This window comes from Mesoplodon bidens, assembly GCF_964165515.1.
Source record: "Mesoplodon bidens genome assembly, chromosome: 9".
Classification (NCBI taxonomy): Eukaryota; Metazoa; Chordata; class Mammalia; order Artiodactyla; family Ziphiidae; genus Mesoplodon; species Mesoplodon bidens.
In genome coordinates, this window is record NC_138166.1 from 99,674,182 (window position 1) to 99,700,940 (window position 26,759).

The 26,759-nt window shown below is 46.7% G+C and overlaps 1 protein-coding gene across 4 annotated transcripts in view; it reads left to right on the forward strand.

Annotated features, from left to right (window-relative positions):
- Nucleotides 1–26,213, forward strand: part of CUL1 (cullin 1) — a 118,271-nt gene extending 92,058 nt beyond the window's left edge. For all 4 annotated transcript variants that reach the window (XM_081244156.1, XM_081244158.1, XM_081244157.1 and 1 more), the window contains 13 exons: nucleotides 9,737–9,844; nucleotides 9,924–10,030; nucleotides 12,330–12,378; nucleotides 13,080–13,211; nucleotides 14,467–14,584; nucleotides 15,969–16,045; nucleotides 16,753–16,884; nucleotides 19,295–19,387; nucleotides 23,423–23,470; nucleotides 23,550–23,632; nucleotides 24,175–24,280; nucleotides 24,802–24,915; nucleotides 25,625–26,213. In XM_081244156.1, the coding sequence (XP_081100282.1) occupies nucleotides 9,737–9,844; nucleotides 9,924–10,030; nucleotides 12,330–12,378; nucleotides 13,080–13,211; nucleotides 14,467–14,584; nucleotides 15,969–16,045; nucleotides 16,753–16,884; nucleotides 19,295–19,387; nucleotides 23,423–23,470; nucleotides 23,550–23,632; nucleotides 24,175–24,280; nucleotides 24,802–24,915; nucleotides 25,625–25,705 (1,248 nt within the window). In that variant the 3' untranslated portion in view covers nucleotides 25,706–26,213. The remainder of the gene's footprint in view (nucleotides 1–9,736; nucleotides 9,845–9,923; nucleotides 10,031–12,329; nucleotides 12,379–13,079; nucleotides 13,212–14,466; nucleotides 14,585–15,968; nucleotides 16,046–16,752; nucleotides 16,885–19,294; nucleotides 19,388–23,422; nucleotides 23,471–23,549; nucleotides 23,633–24,174; nucleotides 24,281–24,801; nucleotides 24,916–25,624) is intronic.
- Nucleotides 26,214–26,759: the final 546 nt, after the last annotated feature.

The following is a 26,759-nucleotide window of genomic DNA, read 5'->3' on the forward strand; positions in this document are numbered from 1 at the left end:
TTCTGTCTTCTCATCGGATCTCACTTTGTCTTCTCAGGTCTCCGTGACCTCATCGGCCTGCTTTAGTTGACTGTATTGCGGGTCCATTTTAAAGCTCCCATCTTCCTTCCTTGGTTCCTTAGCACGGCGGCGGCAGCTGTGGAGCATGTGCCACGCGGCCTCACCCTCTGCCCCTGGCAACCTGAGTCTTCTAAGGTGGAGTCATTTCCTGCTGCATGTGGGCGTGGCCGTGGGGTCCTCTCAGGCCAGCGGGCAGCCAGCCTGTCGGCCCCCAGCAGCGCGTAGCCGCCACCCAGTCCTCTCTGCTGAGTCATTGGAGTGGGGACGCGCTGCCTCCCTTGGCCCTCCAGGCTTTTCCTGTCTGGTCCCAAAGCTACCCTTGTAATCTAGGCCCCGTCCCTTCCTTTCTGGATGGTCTTACATCTCTCCCATTCCTGTTCATCCCTCAGCTTGCTTAGCAGTTCCGTCTTCCAAAAATACTCCTTAACGCGTGAACAGTTTTACTCCATGTTCTTCATCCGTTGCTTTAAATAAAGCACAAAAAACCCCTCTTCCCTAAAATAATGTGTTAAATCTTCCATATTATATTAAATCAAAACCCCCTTCTAACATGCGCCCGTCTTCAGGAACCTCATCTTCCAGTGAAACCGCTGTGTCTCGTTCCCCCCAGAGCACGTCCTTGTTTATTACACGCATGCTCCCTTCTCTGCCTGTAGCACGGGCCGGCCTGCCTTCTCGTTTTGTCCTGCTTTTGAAGGCAGCTCGAATCCCACTTTCTAAAAAAAGTGCTCCCCACTAACTGTTCCCGCCCAAGCGGTTGTATCCTCATCCTAGACCATTAGGGCCTTTAGAAAAGTCTCCCAAATGCCACTTTATATTTGTGTATAACTTTGGTGTTTCTTGTCAATCCATCGATTATAAATCCCTTGAGAGTACAGCTGACACCGTACTATGGTTCGATACTCTTTATAATTTTAGAACTAGCATCTGATCCAGCAAGTAGTTATGACGATGATAATGACGATGACCGTGGTGGCCAGGAGGAAGGGCCACCTGCTGCCGCCCCGGCTCCTTTCCAGTTTCACCCTCCTCACTCTTCTTCCTCATTATGTCCATCGTCGAAACGTCTTTAAACACTCCCAGTTCCGTACGTGTGCCGTGCTGTACCCTCCTGGTTCTTCTCTCTGCTTAGACATATTCCTTCTTTTTTTCCTATGTGTTAAACACCTTTATCTTTCAGTACCTCAAATGCCATTTCTTCCATGAAGGCTTTCTCGATCACCCCTTTGAAATAACAGCATGTTGGACTATTCACACTCCGTATATCTTAGATGTCTGTGTAAATGTCTTCTACAGGGATGGCTTTATCCATCTTCGTGGCCTCAGCTCAGCACTGCGGCATACAGAATAGGGTCTCGGTCTACGTATGTCTTAATTATACTCTTCACTGTTGCCAGCAGGATTCAGGGCGGCTTACACAATACGTAAGAGACAACAGGATGAAGGAGACAGAGTAGCAAAATAAGGGTTGGGAACACAAACGAAGCCAAGTGGAGGAGCGCACTCAGGGTGCATGCAGTGAAGTCTGGTCTCATTAGAGGTGGGTGACAGGTTTGCCTCTGATGCCTTCCATCAGTATGAGAGCTTGCTGGAAAGGACAGTTGGTAGTACCGTGACGTACGGTCAGCTCCTTGATTCATAGTGAACTTGGGGCACGAGCCCGTAGCTCAGAGGAGTGACTTTACCGGCATATTCAGAACTGAGAGTACCTTTGCTCAGGGCCCACCCGCTATGTGGAAAGTCACCCGTGTGAATACAAAGTAGATACTATATCAAGTCATTGGATGGCTGTACACGTTCCCCTAACGCCACAACTTGATAGCGAACAAAGTTCAGGAAGAGAGTCAATACAGACTTGTAAGTACTTGCTAGTAAATGCTTGACCGATACAGTCGGTTCCATGCTGAACGTTTAACGAACACGCGAGTCTACGGCAGTCTGGGTGCTATTGTTCTCCCCTACAAAGAAAGCTTCATAAATCAGGTATAGAGAACGTTTCATTACTCTGTCTTCAGGGCAGAAGTGGCAACAGATAAGCACAAAGTCCTCTTGGAAACCGTATCTTGATTTAGTGACCTCAGTCTAACTGGAACTGAAATATAATCCAACAACAATGGGCTTGTAGGTGCTTCGATGTCCGGCAGGGCTGTTGGTGTGACAGTGGGAGGTTGGGCTGCAGAGCCAGACTGGGGCACAAAGTTGTGAATGTTTACTTGCAGCTTTGGAGGCAGTGGTGCACTGAGACGGAGAGGCGTTTCAGGAGCGGCCCAGGGCTGCCAGGGCGATAGTGCTGTAAGAGGGAGCAGTTAAAACGGAGAGTTTTAAAAGCAGGAGTAAACTCGGGGCGCTCTGACGAGCATATTTTCCAGTATAAGACAAAGGGGTGAGTCTGGGACCCCTTACGAAAAAGAATTACGAGAAAGTTCCATGGTTGGGATTGAGGACTCACTTGTGTGTGAACTTACACCAGAACGAACAGAGTAACACAGTGCTGGGTGCTTCTGGCAGATTTGGGTTTCATTTATACAACCAAGATTCCCTTTCTCTTCTGGAGTAAAATGCTTAAATAACTTAGTCCTGACTCAACCTTTCTGTGGGTGGTAATAGAAGAAACTTACCCACGCAGAGCTAAACTTTAGCTCGGGGACCTTACATTTGGAGTGTGACCCGGCTTTGTGTGGTCAAGGGAGATGGAAAACATATCCATCGTGTCTTTAAAGAGTGTGGAGAGGGTAGGAAAAGAAAATTCTAGACTATTAAGCTATAGGCTATCCCTTAAAGCTGGGTGATGGATTATGGCAGCTGATTTTACTATTTCTTATTTTGAATATGTTGAAATTTTTCCATAATAAAACTTAAAAAAAAAAGCAAAACAAAAGAAATGTACTAGTTTTGGTGCAGTCGATGTGGGAGAGGAGAAAGAGGAGGGAGCAGGTTACAATTTTAATTACATAAAGAGCTGATACTTGGTGACGGTGCAGATTGGTTCAGAAAGCACGCAGCTAAATTTGTGAATTCGTCTTCTGTCTTGCCATGAGGTGAAGAGGATAACCATTTTCTCTGAAGGAAAAAGTACACAAATATCCATTTTTAGTCTACGATAGCCGGGCTCTGAAAAGACTCACTGTATCCTTTGTGTATCCGGGAAACACCCTTCTCTCCTTCAACTGTGGGGAGCACTCCAGTCCTTTCACAAGCAGACCCATCGTGGAAGCCTCTTCCTGCCCAAATCTGACTTTATACCCCACGTGAAACTGAATTTTGGCTTCGTCTTTGTTGCGCATCTATACGTCCTAAAGTGGCCCCTGCCCGGTTCAAGACCAGTCAGATGCAACCCGTGAACTTCTCTGGCCGCCCACCCACCTGCTTCCCTTCTGTATACACTGCTCCTGTTTCTGAACTAATGCATTTATTACTTTCTGAAACATCATTCTTTCACTTAGAGAAGACACAGTTTTTCTTGGCAAGTCTAACTTAGTTCCACTTTCAAGGTTTAATATTTTCGCCTTTGTTCACCCAGCACCTAAATCTAGTCAGTTGAGCCTCAGCATTTACAGGGTAACCAACACCAAAGGGCTGACTGCAGGCACACCTGGGGTTCAGGGCAGGGTAGGGGGTGAGCGGGCACGAGGGGCCAGGGTCAGAAGCGGGAGCCCACACGGTCACATAACTCAGGTCAGGGATTTGTAAACGTTTATCAGAGGCCGAAGGTCATGATCAGATTAAAGATGTGTTCATTACGCTCTGAGGCTCATAAGATAAGTAAAACTGACTGAAGCAGAAAGTAGCAGGTGGACAGAGGTTAAGGTCGTGGGAATGGAGAGCACTGGTTCAGTTGCTAAGTTTGTTTGTCTTGATATTTTAAACTTCAAACTATTCTCAGTCAGAAAAACTAGTGATTTCTGCTTATCTAAACAAAAGAGTTGAGGTGATGGAGTAAGAAAAGCCCATTAAAGGACTTCCCTGGTGGCGCAGGAATCCACCTGCCAATGCAGGGGATGCGGGTTCGAGCCCTGGTCCGGGAAGATCCTGCATGCCGCAGAGCAACTGATCCCATGCACCACAACTACTGAGCCTGCGCTCTAGAGCCCGCGAGCCACAACTACTGAAGCCTGCATGCCTAGAGCCCGTGCTCTGCAACAAGAGAAGGCACCGCAGTGAGAAGCCCGCGCGCACTGCAATAAAGAGTAGCCCCCGCTCGCCGCAACTAGAGAAAGCCCATGTGCAGCAACGAAGACCCAACACAGCCAAAAATTAATTACTTTTTTTAGGCCCATTAAGAAAATGTGAGACTTAGAATACTGAATGGTATTTGAGGCCTCCCATTTCTCTCCCAGTTTGGGGAGGGGGCTGTTTGTTTTTTTTGGTTGGGGTCTTGGGGGGTTTTGCTCATTAGTTAATATCAAAATTACTTTTAAACCCTGAGTGCACATAGGCTGGCAGTGGAGGGGGCACCTCAGGAAGTGCTGAGTGACGGGGAGCCGGGCTGGGGTTGGAGCTCCCGCACGTCATCGGCAGAGTGTAGTCGGTGGTTTGGGACTGTTCTTTTTCTGAACCTTTTGCTCCTCTGTGTTTTGCTTGGAGATGATGCGACTCCAGAGGGGAAGTGCTAATGCTTACGGGGAAGAAGAGTTCCACTGACCCCGAGAGCTGGCGTGGTGTGTCCTCGTCAGTTGAGACATTTCTTTCCCTTTGCTTCTTGAAGAGAAGCAGCCCCGAGGTGGGGACGTCGGCCTCATGGAACAAGGCCCCGGGTGGGCTGTGCTGCCTCCGCCTGCCCCCCGCGAGGACAGGAGGCTGAGTGCCACCCGGGCCCCTGGAGGCCACACAGGCCGAGAGCGCGATGCACGTGTGTGAGGTGGAGGCCCCAGGCCTGTGGCCCCCGTATCCTCTTTTTTTTTTTTTTTTTTTTGTGGTACGCGGGCTTCTCACTGTTGTGGCCTCTTCCGTTGCGGAGCACAGGCTCCGGATGCGCAGGCTCAGCGGCCATGGCTCACGGGCCCAGCCGCTCCACGGCATGTGGAATCTTCCCAGCCCGGGGCACGAACCCGTGTCCCCTGCATCGGCAGGCGGACTCTCAACCACTGCGCCACCAGGGAAGCGCCCCCCCGTATCCTCTTGAGGCAGAATCACAGTATTCCTTAGGATCACAAGTGACCCCGAGAAATCCTGTGCGACGTGCAGCAGCTCCCCGTGAGGTACTGACGTCACTCTTCGGGGCGTGTGCCTCACGCGCCTCCCTGCTTTAACTAAGGGTGAGATGGAAGTTATGTCAGGCTCCTGAAGTGTGTTTTCTCTCTGTGAGACGGGCTTTTAGAATTATCCTGTTAGTGGAAACGTGGGATAAAAGGTAGTAATTCAGTTATGATTATGGTTGTTCCTGATTCAGCCATTTCAGAATGAGTTGGCGAAGTACAGGAGGCAAGGCAGGTGCAGTCTGGGGAGCCCCTTGAGCTCGTGCCCGGCGAGGGAGGCCGCCCTTGGAGACAGCTCACAGGGAGGGTGAGCTCGTGTAACAGGGAAGCCTGGCCTGTCCTGGAAGCTCAGGAAGGTTCCCTGAAAATATTGGAGACCAGGAGAAGAGTTGGAGCTGCCTGGGCCAGGTAGGGGTCCTAGACAGAGCAGAGACCTGTCCTGGCCACCGAGAAGTCTGCTATGACAGGAAGAGGGGACGGGGCACAAGGTAAACCTGCGAGGGTGGGCCCGGGCCGGCCAGACCACGGGAGACCTCGAAGGCCAGGTCGATGATACACCTTAATCCTGAGAGCAAGACGAAACCAGGAGAAGGGTTATAATAAAACCGGACACTGACAAGATCAGATTTTTTTTTTTTTTTTTTTTTACAAAATCGCTACCATGTAGAAAATGGATTAAAAGGAAGAAGAGTTGCTGGTATAACAGTTAGGTTTGTTAGAGTCGTTCAGATGGAAGTGACACGGGCTGGTGATGGGGGGGGACACCAGAAATTAAGTCATTAGACCCTGTAATGTAATTAAGTCAATAGACCCTGTGTTGGATAACTGTTGAAGCTGGACGATGGATACGTGGGGTGGGTTTTCCTGTTCTTTGTAATTTTGAATATGTTGGACTCTTTCCTACAATGACACGTTGAAACAAAAGAAATGGAAAGAGAGAGGTCCAGAGAGCAGCAGGGCCAGGGAGGAGATGGGGCCGGCTCCAGCACACAGCGTTCGGGGATCCTTCTAGGCGTCCGTGGCAGGTTGTGTGAACTGAGTGGGGACGTCTGGTCTGGTCTGGAGAGGAGTGTGACAGCCATTGGCAATAAAGACACCGATCGCGTAGGAGTTGGATGAGATCCCTCCGGGACCAGCCTGAGAGGTGTCCTGTTTCTTATATGCAGAGGGCTCTCATGTACTGTTGAGTAATCACGCCAATTACTGACTACGTTTTTTTTTTTTTTTTGGAGTATAATTGCTTTACAATGTTGTGTTAGTTTCTGCTGTACAATGAAGTGAATCAGCTCTATGTATACCTATATTGCCTCCCGCTTGGACCTCCCTCACCCCCACCCCCCATCCCACCCATCTAGGTCGTCACAGAGCACCGAGTTGAGCTTTCCTTTTTTTTTTTTTTTTTTTCAACGTCAGAAATTCACATCTTCATGTTCTTGAAAAAACATGCATTTCATCCAGCTGATCTTTTCTCTCTCCTTACCTCTGTTGCTTGTCTAATCCTGCGATCTGGTGCCCTCTGAAGAGGCCGTCATTTACCTCCTGGTTGCTAAATCACTCACCTTTTGAACGTCTTTTCTCTGTTTGGCACTGCTGACTGCTTGTTCCTTAAATTCTCTCCTCTGTGTTATTCCTGTGTGTTCCCGTCTCCATCTGCCCTTGCTGGGTTCCAAGGTGGCTTCTCTCTGCATCTCAGATGCTAAATTCAAGTCTCCAGGGCTCAGTACCTTAGCACACTCTTCCCTCAGTGGGTTCCGTTCACACCCTCACTTCTCACCAGCCAGGCTCCTGGCTGGGTCTTCTTGTATAGCAGAAAGAATCTGGAATTGGGAGTCTGAAGAATTCTGTTCCCTTAGGGAAGAGCTGTCTTTCCATGGGCAATTCTGCTGGGCGTTTTGGGGGACATTTATGTTTTTCCAAATCCTAAATCCGAGAAAAATTGGTCAAGAAATCAAGAAAACAGGGAAAAACGTTGTAGTTCTCCTGCAGACATAATGGTCACCGTGGAGACTTTCCTGATTCAAAGGAATCCATTGATGATGGTCCAGGGCAAGGGGAGGGGTGCTGATGTGGAGAGTCCAAGTTTCAGGTCGTCTCTGGGAGCCAGGATGAGGCGGAGGAGCAGCGCCGTCCAGTGGGTCCGTCTTCCTTGTAGGTGATGCCCAGGTCTAAACGTGTATGTGTCCCTCTCTGCTGCTAAGGGTGAGTCATTCTTGCAGATAAAATAAAAACTAACCTGTTTATATACGTAATATACTTTATATCAGTCCTGTGAGTGGTGTTCCAAGAAATAGCAAGTTTTGGAAGCAAATAAAGTCCTTAACTTGGCAGTTTTGATATGCGATTCTTTGTAATGGTGTTAACCTTTAATGTTCCTTTATTCAAATACTACACGATAATGTTTGCTGGCATTTTCCGGTGTGTAGATACTTGCTAGAGATTAAAGTTCTTTGTAAATACTTTCAAAGAACAAATGCAGAGAGAAAAATAATTTGAATGATGTGAAATAATTTGACATGAAATCAGAAAGCAATCTGAATTGGCAGAAGCAATATCAATTTTAATGGCAAAACCAAAATTAAGTCAAGCGGACAGTATTTTCATTGTTAGAAAAAAGAAATGAGCTTAAATGAAGTACGCTGTGTGCCAACTGAGAGATGCTTTTGGGTGCAGTCTTGTGAATAAGACCATTAATACAGAATGCAAGAAATTCTTCTACACCCGGAAGAGTTGTCATGAAACTGAGAGCCGGGTTATCTGGTGGAGCAGTTAATGCTGTGTGTGTTCTGAGTTTTAAGATAGATAATTTTTAAACATTAAATATATGTGGCATTGGCTTTCAATATTTTAAGTGATTTTTTTTTTTTTCGCGGTACGCGGGCCTCTCACTGTTGTGGCCTCTCCCGTTGCGGAGCACAGGCTCCGGACGCGCAGGCTCAGCGGCCATGGCTCACGGGCCCAGCTGCTCTGCAGCGTGTGGGATCCTTCCGGACCAGGGCACGAACCCGTGTCCCCTGCATCGGCAGGCGGACTCTCAACCACTGCGCCACCAGGGAAGCCCCTTAAGTGATTTTTATTTGGCAATTATTTTGTGTTAAATTCCCTTTTAATGTTTTATCGAATGTCTATCAAGTAGAGGCCACTTTACATGTCATTGAAATGATAATCTTGTTATCATTGTTCGTAATAATCATAATCCTGGCATATTTATTACATCTTTAACAGAAAACCTCTGAAACTCTTAGTATAACCCTATCTATCGCAGAAAAATGATTTACTCTTAATGGTTACTCATTATTATTTTAAAATAAGTCAAGTGTCACAGAAATGCAGAATAACTAGAATTGGGGGAGTTCTGGTTTCTCATTCCTGAGTCCCGAGGAGAAACACCTGTCAGGAATTTGGAAACGCTGGCAAACCATTCAGGCCCCCCGCACCAGGCCTTGCACTTGTGACGTGCTGGCCGCCGTGCCCTCACCGCGCACCACGCGGGCTCAGCCTGTCTTCCCGACCTCTCACCTGGGCCCTTTCCTTCTCAGAGGCTCTCAGGAGTCAGGCTGCCCGTGTCCAGGCCTGACTGCCGCCACTTAGGCCCTTGGCCGGATGGTTGCCTGTGACTTTGTTTCTTCGTCGGTGAGAAGGGGATGTGAACAGCACTGGCCTCGCGGCAGGGCAGTGACAGCCCGCAGCGGGCTCTGCGCCGTCCGGTGCGCAGCAGGCTCTCAGCGTCGGCCTCTGCTTTCTTATTACCCAGGACTGTCTCCTTTGGCGTCCCCCTTCCTGTGTTCCTTCTGTATCGCTCCAGAAGCCTCTCCTGTAGCTGACTTTCACATTTCATTTCCATCCTGTTGTTCCTTTGTCCAGAGACTCCTACTGGGCTACCCTGCCGATCCCACGGTGCTCTGCCTGTCCCGTCTCCCAGGCCCTGGCCTTTCCCATCTCGGTTCTCTCTGTTTGTCCACGTGGGTCTTGTGATTTTCCCGGATGTACTAGTCTCATCCTTGCTGCCACGTCTGACCTACCCCGGCCCCTCATCCACACTTCCTAGGACCTAAAAGCTATGTTATCCTTGCATTGCCTGCCCAGCTAAGTTCTAAATAACTGATAGACTGGCTTCCCCAGCCAAAACAGAGTCTAGAAGTTGAATTGTTAACAACAAAAATTGGCAAAGTAAAGCTATCACTTTGAAAGTTTGTTTTCTGTCATCCCTTTGAGTTTTCAAATAATTTGAAAAATCACTATTTTTCATATAGCTTGAAGTCAGTATTTAATTTCGAGTGCAGAGAATATATTTTCTTTTATTATATCTATAAACATCATGTCCTATGTGTTCTGATGATGGAATGAAAACTATTTCTTGATCTTAGTTGTTAACATCTTTGGAGAAGTATCCAAACCTTTTGGAATGTTTTCTAGTAGCATGTTAGTGTGCAGTTTAGTCCCCAGAAACCAACTTGTGTGTCTTGTTTTTCCCTCTACCCAAGGACCCCAAAATGTATGTACAGACAGTGTTGGATGTTCATAAAAAATACAACGCCCTAGTGATGTCAGCGTTCAACAACGATGCTGGGTTCGTGGCCGCACTGGACAAGGTGAGTGTGCTGGCCCATGGCTCTCCTGGGGACAGTGGCTGGCACACTGGCCTCTCATTGTGTTTTCTGTGATCTGCAGGCTTGCGGTCGCTTCATAAACAACAACGCGGTTACCAAAATGGCTCAGTCATCCAGTAAATCCCCCGAGTTGCTGGCTCGATACTGTGACTCCTTGTTGAAGAAGAGGTACTAGTGACTTTTTTCCTGTTTAAAATCTCAGCCTCTAGATGAGGAGTTAAAATTTGTATTACATTTGACGTATGTTAAATTGTAATTTTTGTACCTTTTGAGAAAATACTGTAAACCTAATACACCTTCTTTGTCTTCCTAAAAGGCACTTCACGTTACGTGTAGTGTGCCCAGTTCATGTTTTTCTTACATCACTAATGTCTATAATGGCAGGCGGTGTGCGCGTGACCCCTTAGCTAAACAGACTCCACTGGGCAGGTCCAGCTGGTGGTGACGAGGGTGCAGGTTACAACAGGAAGTCACCGTTTCTCTTCACTCCCTACTTGCTCTTTTCTACTGGCCCTGATTAATTTTTTTCCAGTTGAAAATCTGCAGTAGCTCCCACTGGCTGCTTTTTAAAATGGAAGACTCTCCACATACTATAGTGTTTTCATCAGTCTGTGTACTTTTAACATGTATTTTCATTTAATGAGTTTGTTTTATTGCTGTTTCATAGTCTTTATATTTTAACCATCTTACTTCTCAACTGGTGTTTTTCCTAATCAATGTTTGTGTATTAAGCACTAGAGGCAACATAATCTAATACGGTTTTCTTCTCTGTGTTGTGTTTTGTGAAGTTCTCACTTAATTTTTTGTGTGTTTGTTTTGTTTTTCATTAGCATCTCTTTCACTGAGGAGTAGCTTTTTTCAGTTTAGAAATGCTCAAGGCTTATTTTCCTATTCCAAGTATCACACCAACAGATTTTGCAGTAGTTTTCTGTGCCCCCCAATTATATTGGTTTAATATTAATAAATTGTATTTTAAGCAGCTCTCAAAGGCTCATATAATCCCATTACAAAAAAGACTGAGAACACCTACACTACCAAGAAAAAGACTACAAACAAGTCTCACTTAGAAGAGAGTTGTGGGAATCTTAAGTAAAATGTTAGCAAACTAAATTTATCAGCGAACTAAAGAATAACTGTCCAGAACATAGAATAGCTTTCTAGGAATGAATGCAAGGATGGTTCAACAGTAGCAAATCTAATGTAGTTGACTTTATTAACTGAGAACTAACTGTATGAACAACTATGTGGTCTTCTTGATTGACATGAGAAAACATTTGATAGGGTCAGTAGCTATCTCTTTTAACTTTGCCGGAAAGTGACTTTCCCAAGGCCCAGTGCAAATTGAGTATTTGATTTTTCCCCCCTACTTATCACAATGCTTGTCTACTGTATAATTTAGCAATTCTAGTCAGATCCACTAATGTATACATTTCAGGAGGGAAAATGGACTTTAAATTGGGATGCCTCTTCTGACCCGATTTCATTTTTTAGGCTCTATAAAATGAAAGTTTTCAATATTTTAAATATGTAGGTACTCTCATAGAGCTCCAGTTTGTTTGGCAGAATACATAGCTTCTTTTTTAGCCATTGTCTTTTTAGAAATTGTCTCATCAAGTCTCTTGATGGATTATTCTTTAGTTAAGGCTGCTGAAGCAGACAGAGTGGCGGATAGTTCCAAAAGTGCTGCTTTAATGGGCGCGTGTCAGTGACTAGACTCCAGTGGGCACTAAATTAACCTCTTTCAGGAGAGACACAGACCTGACCTCTCAGTGAGAAAAAGAGAGAGAAGAATGGACCTTCAGAGCCAACTGTTCTTAAATAGGAGCCTGTCTGGTGGTTGGATCATTTTATATGAATTTATAGGGGTCTTGTTTATAAAGGACTCTTGGGATAAAAGCTTTAAATTTTTATTTACCCTGAAATAACCTTTCAATTAATATTTGCTCATAGAATAGAGTGAATGAATCAGTTGTTAAAGGACAAGTATCTATTTTGTAGACATAATGACAAACGGAAGGCAACACTTGAGAAGTGGTTTAAAAACCCCTTTCATTGTCTTTAATTATTAGGCCATTAAAAGGCTTTTTTTTTCAAAGTTAACTTAAAGCATATTGTAGAATGCAATTAGAAAAGTGAAGCTCATTTACTTACATTTAAATGGATTATCTTAAAGGAAAATTTGGTTCAGAATGTTTTGGGAAACAAGTATCTTCTGTTCAGTTTCATTGTGGATATTCTAAATGATCATATGGGAGAATAGATTATGAAATAGAGACAAAGTATAAGATTGCCAAATTGCCGCAGGTAAGGAAAGCTGACTTTCCCTGTTCCACGTGTTAATCTGAAAAGAACTGAGCATTTGAATGTTCAGAACCACAGTCTGATATGGTAGTTTGGCTAAGTGGTGCTTGTTTAGTACATGTTTGCTGATTCGTTTTAAAACACTATGCCTTTTAACAATTTTCAGTTCCAAGAACCCAGAAGAAGCAGAACTAGAAGACACGCTCAACCAAGTGGTAAGGTGCTGGATAGTTATGTCGCTATGTTGTACCCTTTTCTCTGACAAGTGGCTTTAACGTTATTTATATGAGTCACCTGGAATGTGGAAAGTAGTAGAATCATTTATTTTATTTGAATCTATGATTTTACTCCCTGTGTTGAGTCATTAGTTTTAGCATTTGTACTTTCCTCACTAGTACTAAGTGTAAACCAACTTAATGTGATTTAGGGGTTGATGAAAATATTTACTTTAAAGATTGCAGGACAGTATTTTTTTTTAACTTTTTTAAAAAATTTATTAACTTATTTTTGGCTGCCTTGGGTCTTCGTTGCTGCGTGTGGGCTTTCTCTTGTTGCAGTGATGGGGGGCTACTCTTCGTTGTGGTGCGCGGGCTTCTCATTGCGGTGGCTTCTCTTGTTGCGGAGCACGGGCTCTAGGTGCGTGGGCTCTAGAGCGCAGGCTCAGTAGGTGTGGCACACGGGCTTAGTTGCTCCGCGGCATGTGGGATCTTCCCAGACCAGGGCTCGAACCCGTGCCCCCTGCATTGGCAGGTGGATTCCTAACCACTGTGCCACCAAGGAAGCAGGACAGTATTTTTTGTCATTATAAATGTTGGCCTACAGGGCCGGACAAGACAAAGCACACGTGTTGGTTTCTGGCCTGTGTTTGGTGACAGATTGTAAGTGCATTAAGTGTGCTCTCGTGCTGGCTTTCTAGATGGTGGTCTTCAAGTACATAGAGGACAAAGACGTGTTTCAGAAGTTCTACGCGAAGATGCTGGCCAAGAGGCTCGTGCATCAGAACAGTGCGAGTGATGATGCCGAAGCAAGCATGATCTCCAAGTTAAAGGTAAGTGTAACTTTTTCCTGGACGATTCCGGTTGTAAGTCATTGACATGCTTAGTCTCTCCAGGTTGTCAGTTGGGCCAAGCCATGAATCCGTGATGACACGGAGTCCGTGCAGCGTGAGCTCTGCTGCTCCGCTACCGAGAACCCACCACAGTTGTGATGAGCCCAGGTCTCCCCTCGTCAGGCCTCACGTGCTCTCCCGATCACCCCGCCTGCCCGGCACACACACACCTGGGGGCCCTTCTGTTCCAGCCAAGCCCTGCTCACCGCCCAGCGCCCGCTCCTGCACCTGTGGCCTCAGCGCTGCCCCCGCCACCAAGCATTGCTCCACGTGGCGTGGCCCGTACTCTTGTGCTGTTGGCCTTGAGCGGGCGGGGTGTTTTGTTTTTTTCTGGGCTTGGTTAACAATTAGTAACCCCATGTCTGCAGGAGGACAGAAAGCGTCAGTGTTAGTTTGCTGTTGAGTATTTATTTCTTTATTCAGCCACCTCTGCACTTAGCCTGCATTTGTGTCAGTGCTTGCTAGCCCATCAAATGCTGCTACATGTTTTGCAGCATATTTCACTTTGACCCGAAGTTATAGTTCCACGGGTATCTTGTTCAGCTCGGGCTGCCGTACCAAAATACCATAGACTGAGTGGCTTGAACAAGAGAAATTTATTCTCAGAGTTCTGCAGGCTGCCGGGAAGTCCAAGATCAAGGTCCCAGCCAGTTCAGTTTCTGGTGAGGGCTCTCTTCCCAGCTTGCCTGGGGCCGCCCGGCCACGTCTTCACACGACAGGGAGCGGGGTCGGGGGCAACCTCTCTGTCTCTTCTCACGACCACACTAATCCCAACGTGGAGGAGGCCCGCCCTCATGACCTCTTCTAAACTTAATTATCTCTCTGTGGCCCGACTTCCAAATGCCATCAGCACAGGACTAGGGTAGGGGCACCGTTCAGTCTGTGGTAGTGGGTGAGAGACATAGCAAACTGTGTCATCTTGGTGTCCCCCACGGCGTCAGAAATCCTTGCTCTTTGGGCCTGCGTGATAGTTACTGTGTGTATAAAGTCGTAACCGTTGCATTTATAACTGTATAATTTTTGATAGTGTGTGAATTTTAATCAGTGCATGTTTATACCCTGAGATACAGTTAAATGTTACTAGCTTTAGTAATACGGTTAAGCATCTGTCATGTACTGTGATCCCCATCGGATTCCCTGTATACATTTATATTTCTATAGAAATTAATAAGGCAGTTATCTGGGTTCATTTCAGCAAGCTTGTGGTTTCGAGTATACCTCTAAACTTCAGCGGATGTTTCAAGACATTGGTGTAAGCAAAGATTTGAATGAGCAGTTCAAAAAGCACCTGACGAATTCAGAGCCTCTGGACTGTGAGTATCCCCGGGTTTCCGAGCTTCCTTTACAGGCAGGGTTCTCAGAGGAGGTGGCGCTCTTTGTAGCTAGTGAGAGAGATGGTGGATGCTTTATCAGAAATTCAGGGACAGGCAAACAGGAAGTCCTTCCCATAGGCACTGCCCACCTCACGACTTGTGTGGTGACAGGAGGTGACAGCCTTGGAAGCGTGTTGGCCTTTCCCGGAGGGCCGAGCCAGGTGGGTGGCTTAGCTTGCGTCCAGGTCCTGAGCCCTGGCCTCTTCTACTGGCTGACGTGGCTGCCCCACCCCAGGCGTTTGCCATCTCGGGGCGCCACGCACAGTTTAAGTTTCAATGAATGTTGTTTTTTTTTTTTTTTGCGCTGTACGCGGGCCTCTCACTGCTGTGGCCTCTCCCGTTGCGGAGCACAGGCTCCGGACACACAGGCTCCGCGGCCATGGCTCGCGGGCCCAGCCGCTCCGCGGCATGTGGGATCTTCTCGGACCGGGGCACGAACCCGTGTCCCCTGCATCGGCAGGCGGACTCTCAACCACTGCGCCACCAGGGAAGCCCTCAATGAATGTTTTTTAACCTTAGTTTAATTCCATTCTAGCAGTTTTTTTAATTATAAGAAACTGAATTGGCTGTATAGATAACAGAGTCAAACACGGCTTCCGATTGCCGTTGGGGGACGGGACAGGCGGGTGCCCGGCCTCGTTCGTGGAGGCCAGCTGGGCTCCTGCTGTGAGGTCTGCCTGCAGCAGGAGGTGGCAGGTGATGCTGACATCATCATGCAGTGATTTTATCTTTTTAAATGAAAAACGAGGTTTGTATTTTTCCCAAATTGAAAGCACTATTTCATTGTTAAACTTGACAGCTGTGTCAGCGGACTTGTCAGCCATCTGCGATGATACATGACTGTTACAAACAATGTGTAGATTATATGTGTGTTAGATACATATAGTCCGTGTGCTATACACAGAGTAATCTGTGCTACACAGAACAATGAAGTCGGTTTACTTTGGGGTTCTCGTTGTCTTGAGTTTGGGGCTCTCGCGCCATCCATGCCTGGTGGCCTCAAGTGCGCCTCAGGGGGACTGAGGTTATTCATGGCAGAAAACTAAAGCAGGTGCAGCCAAACAGGCACACGATGTTGTAATTCTGCGTTAGAAGAGAAATGGAAAACTCACTCTTTGGAGGAGGGACTTTCTGGGTCTTCTTCCCTTTACTGAATTTAATTGAAATTAAATGTGTTCAATCCTTAGTTTTATGTTAAAGCAGGATTTTTCATTCAGTATGCTTTCTTTTAATAAAAAGCAATCCATGTTTATCTGAGATGGTGGCACTTTTCAGTTTCTGAGGCTAATTAAATGTATTCCTGAATTTTTCCCCATTCCCCCAGTGGATTTCAGTATTCAAGTTCTGAGTTCTGGATCGTGGCCCTTTCAGCAGTCTTGCACGTTTGCCTTGCCGTCGGAGGTAAGGATGACTCTATCGTCTGTTCGTTCCCTTCGTGTTGAGCAGAGGTGAAAAGGGGCAGCCTCCGCCATTATACGCGTGCTGTCTGCAGAAGGCCTTTCTGCTAGCTGGCCATGTGGCGCTAAACCGGGCGGTGCTAAGGCAGCCGCGAGCCCCGGGCAGGGCAGGAGGCCCAGAGGTGCGCCACCTCTATTCCAGCTCAGCAGCGCGTTCATTTACCTGATCATTTACTCTCAAAGGTAGAACCTAACAGTTCTGCGATGAACATGGTGGTGATACCTACTTGTCTGGAGCTAAAAACTTTTTAATTGTACCTTCAAGTGCTTAAATCAACTTGCTTTTGCAAGAGAGTCAACACTTGATATTTGTATTTTACTGTTCTGTAAGCATTTTGTCCTGTAAACTTGGACCAGTGTTGTGGGTTTTTTTTTTTTGCGCTACACGGGCCTCTCACTGTTGTGGCCTCTCCCGTTGCGGAGCACAGGCTCTGGACACGCAGGCTCAGCGGCCATGGCTCACGGGCCCAGCTGCTCCACGGCATGTGGGATCTTCCCGGACCGGGGTACAAACCCATGTCCCCTGCAGGCGGACTCTCAACCACTGCACCACCAGGGAAGCCCTGGACCAGTGTTTTTTATTTAGAGATGTTGACTGTAGAATATGGTGAGATATCTATTCCACAAATGCTCTTCCCCCTCTGTATCCAGCTGGAACGGAGTTACCAGCGATTCACAGCGTTTTATGCCAGCCGTCACAGTGGCAGAAAATTGACATGGTTATATCAGCTGTCAAAAGGAGAATTAGTAACAAACTGCTTCAAAAACAGATACACTTTGCAGGTAAGATCACCTTTTTATTTTGGATTTTTTTTTTTAAGTATAAATGAAGACAAGTTACAGAAATTTAGTGATTCACGCAACAAAATCTGGAGTCAAGCTTCTGGCAAAATAATATCGTGGTTAAACAGCTTGGATTTTAAGAGTCAGCGGAGCTGAGTTCTTGCTCTCTGTGGCTCAGGGAGAAGTTACTTAATGACGCTGAGCCTCACCTTTCTCCCCCACGAAAGGGCGGGCGGGTGGTTTTGCTTCGACTCTATGTGTGGTGTGAAAAATAAATGAAATCCTGTATTTAATAAGTGTTGGGTACAGCTCCTGCCTGACACACACTAAGTGGTCAGATAGTAGCTTAAAAAGCTGGAGTTCCATGCATTTAATTACGATAATAGCTCTTTCCCTTTGACAGGGCGGTTTCACATTAACAACAGCCCTCGGCGCTCACTGCGGTGCTGAGTGCTGTGTGATAATAACTGTAACTTAGGTTTCCATTTTGTATCTGGGAAACTGAGGATCAGGCAAATTTAAGTGACTTCCTCTGGCTCCTGGCTGATACGCAGCAGAGACGAAATTGCAGTTAAGGTCTTTTCCCTTAAAGAATCCATCTTGAAGAGGGTTTCACTGGTGTGCTTATAAAAACAATTATAAATCTATTGTTAGGTGTTAAGAAACTTCTGACTGCATTCTGCAGACTCAACCTGCTCGTTAGTTGAAACTTTTAATAGTTCTACCCTGATAAAATTAAGTGTTTGATATTCTGTTACACCAGGTCCGGAGGTCTTTATCCACTTGAATGTGCATTTCTCTACAACTGACCCTTGAGCAGTGCGGGGGTTAGGGGCACCTGTCCTCCATGCAGTTGAAAATGTGCACATAACTTAGAGTTGGCACCCTGCGTCCACGGTACCCTGTATCCACGGTTCCCTTGCATTTGGATTCAAGCAACCTCGGATCTGTAGCACTGTCCTGTTTACTACTGAAAAACAAAATCCACGTATAAGTGGACCCACACAGTTCAAACCTGTGTCAAGGGTCAATTGTACGATTGGAAATTTTTCTTTATTCCCAAGTATGCATAGAAGAATCTGTGAGTTCATACTTCAGTACCTAAAATCTCAGTGCCCCTTTTTTGATCAGTGGACATTCTGTAAACTTTACTGAGATAATTTACGTAAAAAGACACCCATCTAAGTGTACAGTTGAAGTTATGACAGATGTGGACACCTGTGGGGCTACCACCAAGCTGTGGAACATCTATTAGAGACTTGTTTTGGTTTTGGTCACTGCCTTCGGAGATGAGAGGCCCCTGCTCACCTCGGGAGAGGCCTCAGGGCTGTCAGTCTTGCCCTTCCCCCCACCCCCGTGCCCCCCAGGTCATTTTTCTGGCGGCATCTTGAAGTCTGTCAGAGGCACTCACCCAGCCCACACTGTCGCTGCTGTTCCTCCTCCCGTTGACCAGGGTTTTGCCTGGACAAGTGGTGGTGCTCATGGTCCTTTAGTTGTTGCCGCGGGTTATGGAAGAGGGGAAGAGAGAAGGGGTTCCCATGGGGAGTGTGGCACGGTGCCCAGGGCTCCCCCAGGAAAGGAGCACCCTCCCTCAGTGGGCGTCATTCCCTGCACAGCTTGAGGAATTAAAACCGGTGCGTGCTGCCTGGCTCACGTTTTGCTAAAAATACCTCAGAGCAGTTGTGGTTTGCTTTAAACCGTTTAAACTTTACATAGTGAAGTACTTAGGATAAAAAAAAACCCAAAACACCCAAGTGTAATACAGCTCAGTGTGCAGGTTCCTCTGTCAGCGGTGTACCAGACACAGTTTTCTTTAGTATTTGTGGAAAAGCAAATTTAAAGATGGATGCTCAGTGCTTCTGTCTACACTGGCTGAGCATCTCTGTTTTTATCTACATAAAATGAGTGTGGCTGCATAGACGGTGTGTACACTTAACCCTGAACCACACGAGTCGACTTTTAGGCGGTTTTTTTCCGTAGTAAATACTACACGGCCCGGATCCACGGTTGGTTGAATCTGGAAATGAAACCTCGGGTGGGGAGGAAGCACATATACACAGGGCTGATCTTAAGTTACACTTGGACGCTCGGCTGCTCAGGCCCAGCACCCCTAACCCAGCCGCGCTCCGAGGCATTCAAAGGTCAGCTGTATTTATATAGACAAAGCATTTGGAAGAAAGGTCAAAATCACTTGAATGTTTGAAAAGGTGGAGAATGACGTCTTTCAGGAAAATGTGGCATCGTGGTGGAATTATGACACTTTGTATTCCCTTTTAGATCTGCTTTGGTTTTTCGCATCTGTTTGGAGAATTGGTTTCATAAGTAGGTTCTTCACGCTGAGGCTCTGTACTCTGGGAGTTGTCCGCGCGTTTAGGTTTTGCCTCTCTTTCTTTCATGTGGGGACCCGAAGGCGTCGACGTTCCAGATGGCCATCCTGCTCCAGTACAACACAGAAGACGCGTATGCCGTGCAGCAGCTGACAGACAGCACCCAGATCAAAATGGTATTCCTACCGCCAGCCTCTTTGCTGTGGGAAGGTGTGGGAGGAGGGGATGAGGGTCTTCTGTGATTTGAAATGGGTATCTGTCTTACGAATATGAATATGCTCTTATTCCAGGGCTCAATGCATGATTTTTTTAAATACTAATTTTTAAACTCAGTGTAACATATACCTACACACACACACACACACACACGTTTCCTCTCATTCATTTAGCTTGTTCTTAACCCTCTTTCCAGCTAAGCTTTTACTTACTAAACTTAAATTTTCACTTAATGTTATTCTTCCTATTAATCATTTTTATTGAGCTATTTCACATAACATAAAATTCACCATTTTAAAGTATACAGTTCAGTGGTTTTTCACAGGGTTGTATAACCACCGCCACTATCCAATTCCAGAACATTTCCATCACCTTCAGAAGAAGCCCAATACCCACTAGCAATAGCTACCCTTTACCTGTCCTCTCCCCAGCCCCCATGACCACTAATCTACTCTTCTCTCTCCCTCCCTCCCTCCCCTCCCCTTTCTCTCTGGATTTGCCTGCTCTGGACATGTCATATAAATGGAATCATATGACATGTGGCTTTTTGTGTCTGCCTCCTTTCACTCGGCATGATGTTTTCAGGGCTTATCCATGTGGGAGCACATATCTGTATTTCATCCTCTTTTTATGGCTGAAATATGTTCCAGTGTATGGATGGACCACCTTATGTGTCTATCCATTCATCAGTTGATGGACATTTGGGTCGTTTCCACCTTTCAAGTCTTTGTATGAACATATTCTCAGTTCTCTTGGGTATAAATCTAGATGCGGAATTGCTGAGTCATGATAACTTATATTTATCTCTTGAAGGAACTGCCAGACTGTTCCGCAGTGGCTACACCAGCTTGTATTCTCACCAGTAGCGTATGAGGGTCCACTTTCTCCACATCCTTGCCAACATTTGTTGTTATCCATTTTTTAAAAAAATTATATGCATCCTAGTGGATATGAAGTAGTGCCGCATTGTGATTATTTGCATTTCCCTAACAACTAATGATGTTTATGCCCGTTTTTAATTGGGTTATTTGTCTTTTTTGTTGAGTTGTAAGAATTCTTCATATATTCTGCATAGTGGACTCTTTTCAGATACGTGACTTACAAATATTTTCTCTCGTTCTCTGGGTTTTCATTTTCTTTATCACATACATCATTTTAATTTTGATGAAGTCCACTTTATTTTTCTTCTATTGATTGTGCTTTTGGTGTCATATCTAAGGAGCCATTACCTAATCCAAGGTCAGAGATTATTCTTTCCCTGTTTTATTCTTTTTATTGAAGTATAGTTGACTTTATATATAAATTTATTTATTCATTTTTGGCTGCGTTGGGTCTTTGTTGCTGCGTGCGGGCTTTTCTCTAGTTGCGGCTAGTGGGGGCTACTCTTTGTTGTGGTGCGCGGGCTTCTCATTGTGGTGGCTTCTCTTGTTGCGGAGCATGGGCTCTAGGCGCATAGGCTTCAGTAGTTGTGGCACACAGGCTCAGTAGTTGTGGCTCACGGGCTCTAGAGCGCAGGCTCAGTAGTTGTGGCACACAGACTTAGTTGCTCCATGGCATGTGGGATCTTCCCGGACCAGGGGTTGAACCCGTGTCCCCTGCATTGGCAAACGGATTCTCAACCACTGCACCACCAGGGAAGCCCTGACTTTTTATTGAAGTATAAATTAATACATTAGCTTCAGGTGTACAACATAGTGATTGGATATTTTTGTACGTTTCTTCCCTATTGGTTCGTACTGGCAACCTGTCAAAATCAATTGGCCATAGATGTATGGGTTTCTTTCTGCATTCTCAGTTCTTTTCCACTGATCTAAATGTCTGTTCTTATGCCAGTGCCACATTGTCTTGGTTACTGTTGTTTTGTAGTAAGTTTTGGAATTGAGACATCCAACTTCGTTCTTTTTCAAGATTGTGTTGGCTATTCTGGGTCCATATAAGTTTGAGAAATCAGCTTGTCCGTTTCTGCAAAAAAGGCAGTTGGAATTGTGATGGGGATTGTATTAAATCTGTAGATTGCTTTGGAAGGAGAATTGCCATCCTAACAATATTAAGTCTTCTGTGAACATGGATGTCTTTCCATTTATTCAGATTGTCTTTTATTCTTTTTAAACTGTCTCATATTGATAGTTTTTATTATGCAAGCCTTTACACTTTGGTTAAATTTATTCCTAAGTATTTTATTAAGTTTGATGCTATTGTTAATGGAATTGTTTGTTCATTGCTGGTGTGTAGAAATACAATTATGTATTGAACTTGTATCCTGCAACCTTGCTGAACTCATTTATTCTAATAGTTTTTGTGTGGATTCTTTAGGGCTTTTTTAATATGTGACCATGTCATCTGCAGATGCAGATAGTTTTACTACTTACTTTTCCTATTTGAATGCCTTTTATTTATTTTTCTTGCCTGATTGCTCTGGATAGAATTCGCAGTACATTGTTGAATAGAAGTGGTAAGAACGGGAATCCTTGTCTTGTTCCTGATCTTGGGGAAAGCCTTACAGTCACTAAGTTTTTCTTAGATGCTGTTTACTAGACTGAGGAAATTCCCTTCTATTCCTAGTTTTTTGTTTTGTTTCGTTTCGTTTTGGTTTTAGTGTTTTTATTATGAAAGAGTGTTGGATTCTGTTTAAATGCTTTTTCTACTCCATTGAGATAACTATGTGCTTTTTGTCTATTAATATGGTGCATTATCTTGATAGTTTTTTTTAATGTTGAATCACGCTTGCATTCTTGGGATAAATACCACTTGGTCATGGTATATAATGCTTTTTATATGCTGCTGGAATTTATATGTTTGCTGGAATTTTCTTGAGGATTTTTCCACCTTTATTCATAGGAAATTGGTCTGCCCTTTTCTTTTGACGATTTTGTCTGGTTTTGGTGTCGGGCTAGTACTGGCCTCATAGAATGTGAATTAGGAAAGTCATTTATTTTTGAGTCCTGCTTCAAGTTAGTCCAGAATACATTCTCAGTTTCTAATAACAAAACGAATCTGCTTCTCTGCACGTAGGAGCGTTCTTTATTCCTCACTCCTCACCAGAAGGAGGAGGCTTCAGTCAGGGTGGAGGCTTAGGTTGCCCCCAGACAGTGGTGTGGGGCTCTGCCCTCGGGGACCCACTTTTCAGAGCTGAGTGGTCCCTCGCCTTGCTGTGTGCTCGGTCTCCCCGCCAGCCCCTCAGCCAGTTTTTAGTGCAGAGCCGGCTCCCCGTGGGGGGCTGCCCCCCTCCCCTGCCCTCCACAGTAGGAGTCAGTTTGGCTCAGGAAGGCAGCCTCTGCCTCCGTGCCCTGGGCGTGGCCGGCAGCGTCCTCATTCTGCTCTGGACTCTGGGCCAGTCACCACACTAGAGGCCTCTCCAGCTCTCCTTGACCAGGATGGGCTTCCCTTACGCGGGGGGGCGGCCCTTTCTGTCCGTCCAGGAGAGATGGGGCTGCGCATGTGAGCGGCCTGGTGACTGTCCGATTCCATGGGATCGGGAAGCTGTGGAGCTAAAGGAGAGCTGAGAAACGGTTGACCACCCGCTCTCTGGGGGAGGAAGCGGCCCAGCGGCCACACGACAGGCTTAGAGTTCACCAGAGGTGGGTCAGCAGCAGGGTGGCGGGCACCATCCCCATCCTGTTGGTGGACAGACGGTGTTGTTCACCACGCCCAGGCCCGGGACGCTCCCTCTGCTCGTTCTTGTGCGGTGATCGGTGTCCAGGATGCACTGTCAGGCATCTAAGAAGGTTTAGTCAAAGAAATCAGTTATGCACGATTTCTAATATTTGTAGTAGAATTGTCAGCTTTAATACTGGGTGATCAAGAGCAGAAAGGGGTTGATTTCACTTTTAGGAGTAGGTTTTGGGGACCCTCTAAGAGGCACCATCCCTCTTTTTCCTCCGGGCATATTCTACTTCAGTGACTATTATTTTTCCATAGAAGAATGGACTGTGGGACTGGGGCTGTGGTTCTTATTACAAAGAAAAATGCATTTTCTCTTTTCTGTTTAATTGCAGGACATTTTGGCACAAGTCCTACAGATTTTATTGAAGTCGAAGTTATTGGTATGTTTGTGTACTTTTTATGTTAAGCTAGAAGAAAGCCTTTTCCTGAGATTACGTAGTAACAGTTGTTTTCTTATAGGTCTTGGAAGATGAAAATGCAAATGTTGATGAGGTGGAATTGAAGCCAGATACCTTAATAAAACTATATCTTGGTTATAAAAAGTAAGGAAAATCTAACAAGTAGACGGTCCTAGGCCGTAGACTTATCCCCTGACCCCCAGTGCACTTACTGGTGTGACCTCAGGTGGGGGGCTGTGGGCACGGTGCCAGGCCTGGCAGGCCTTTGACAGGGGCCTCTGATTGCCTCTGACCCATCCTGGGTGGGTCTCCATTTGACTGTTTCAGTTTTGGGGTTTTTCTTCTATTGGCAACTAAGTCTCCTTAAATGGCTCGCCTAGAAAGTTTGGACCTCTGTGTCCCAGTGTCTTGATTTTATTTCACTTGACAGAGTTTGGGAGAGCAGGTTAAGGAACTGAATTTCCTGCAATACAGACGTCCTGCTGCTGGCAGAGCAGGAACCCGCCCTGCAGAGAACTAGGGGCCTTTCAGAGAGATGACTGTGGCAGGGAGGTGGGAGATGGTCGGTCACACCCTCCACCCTCCGTCCGGGGAGCAAGCACCTCTTAAAGATTGAAAACAGAAAGAAGCCTTTACTGCGTGCCTTTTAAAACAATAGTGATTGGTTTCCTCGATTTTCTTGACAGTAAGAAATTAAGGGTTAACATCAATGTGCCAATGAAAACGGAACAGAAGCAGGAACAAGAAACCACACACAAAAACATCGAGGAAGATCGCAAGCTACTGATCCAGGTGACACTGGGTGCCTGTCCCCTCGCGTGGGAGGTGGCCACCGCAGCTGGGGTGGCGCTTCCTCTGGGCTGTGTTCCCTGTGACTTGGGAGTGGTGGCCAGGATGATGGATGGTTCTGGATGGAGTAGATGGAATAATCGATGAAATAGATGAGAGAAAATACATGTGGTGAGTTACTAAGATGGGAGGGAGGGAAAGTTGTTTAGTGCAGGGTCACGCGGCTTCCGTGGCTTCGAAGACTGAACTTTTTATTATTTTAAAAGTGTTTTCTACTTGGGTTAAATTGCTAAAATTGCTGCTTATAAGACCAAAACATTTTAATGTTTGTTGTGTTAGCGCTGAAACTTAAGTACATAGAGTTGGCCCCCTGCCCGCTCTGACCTGCGGGTGCTTGTTACCTGTTAGGAAATCGTCGTCCTCTACATATTTAGAAGCCTTGTTGCTAGTTCTTCTTAATTACTATGGGTGAGTTCTTATAACTCTGTTAAAACACATGTGTTTTTCTTTCCTTGGTCACACAGGCGGCTATTGTGAGAATTATGAAAATGAGGAAGGTTCTAAAGCACCAGCAGTTACTTGGAGAAGTACTGACCCAGCTGTCCTCAAGATTCAAGCCTCGGGTCCCAGTAATTAAGGTACAAGAATTACATAGCAGAGGCATTCAGATTACATTTCAAGAAGCCAAAAGAGGTAACCAAACTAGGTTGATTGCTGTGTCGTGAAGAAGGAACTTGGCTTAGTCATGTATAACAGGTTTCTGCAAAAGAAAATAGGATGAATTTTTCAACTTTTTATTGAAGCATATACACAGAGAAGGGCAAAACCCTCAGCCTTCAGCTGTGCTGATCTGGGCAAAGCGAGCAGCCGCCCCAGACGAGAGCGAGCCCCGCGCCCCGGGAGCCTCCCGCTCCCTCCCGGCCGGTAGTCACGCCCTGGTGTCACCACCGTTGCGTGTGTCCTATTGCGTGTGTCCTACGCCGGCGCCTTGAACTCTGCCCAGAGGGCCTTGAGAGTCCTGCCCTCCCGCATCTGCCGAGCCCGCTGGGAAGGCGGTCTCCATGGATGTGGCTCGTTGCTCCGGGTCCCCTGGGTGGCCCGGTGGCTCGCGGCTCGTTTCTGGGTGCGGTCGTTTCAGACAGAAACTGGGCAGCAGGTACCGCGGGGTGGGAGCGGCTGGAGGGACGGGAGCGGCGGGGGCGGGGCTCTGGGCGGGGAGGCGGCGTCTCAGCTGCTCCGAAGGAAGACTCGGTGCCCCAGGGATGGCGGGGCTCCGTCTCTGTTCGACCCTGAATGTGTTTTTCTTTCCCTTTCACTACCTCTTCCTCTTCCAAAAATGGCGCCCAGAAATGCATTGACATTCTGATCGAGAAAGAATATTTGGAGCGAGTGGATGGTGAAAAGGACACCTACAGTTACCTGGCCTAACCCTCCTGGAGGGGTCTGACCGCGGCGCAGCCCCTCGTCCCGTGGGAAGGATGGAGACGAGGCGGCGGCGGCGGCGGCGCCACGCGGACCTCCTGCTCGGCCCGAGGCCCAGGCTCCCATCGCGGGCTCGGGGCGATGAGAACTGCTCAGGATCGCCACACTTCACGTCTGTAAATACGGACACCGACGCCATTTAAGCTAATTTAAGACCAGAGGGGATGGAACCTTCCTCGCTGAGGGCTGCATGCTTCTGCATCCGAATCAACCCATTGGCCACGTGAATGACAGCAGCCGGCCGGGCGGCCCTTCGGAGGCCGGCAGCGCCTGGAGAGCAGGTCTGAATGGACCCACGTGTAATCCGCTATGAAAAACCATTTGTATAGTGTGTTTCATTTTTTAATGTGTGAAAATAAAGAAAGTTAAAGGATTTCTGTACAAGTCGCATTTGGTTTTGTTTTAAGTTTTACTAATTTCTATATGTAAATAAAAGACATAATGATTGTGCAAACGGGTATTGCCAGTGTCTTCCTGAGGCCCCAGGGGCCGCCCTCCTGAGATCGGCCTTTGTAAGCTCTTACCATCGTAAGCCCTTTGTCGTCTTTTTCTCCTCGACGCTTGTGCTCAGCCCCGCGATTTCCTCCAGCGACTGAACGGCAGCTCCCAGGCCTCAGCGCCTCCCATGGCTTCTCTGTGGACACTTGCAAGGCTGGACGGGGTCATCCGGACACCTCCCACAGGAAGAGTGGCCCCTGTTTCCGGGCGCTGGTCACGAGTGCGGCTTGGGAACCGTGTCTACCACCAGCGCCTCCCTCCTGCTTCCGACCAGTTGTTCGAAGGACGGTCACTCCTCGTCCGCGGTCCTGGGGTTGGCGATGTATCAGTGTCACTCAGCCCCCGGGCGGTCACTTCCTGGCCCGAGGACGGAAGGAACGGGAGGTGGGAGCAGAGGCCCCGGGGACGGCTCCGTCTCGGGGGCTTCGTGGTCCCCATAAACCACCCGCACCTCCCGTGACGTGAGACGTGAACATGCTTGCCAACACCTGTCCGGTCCCTA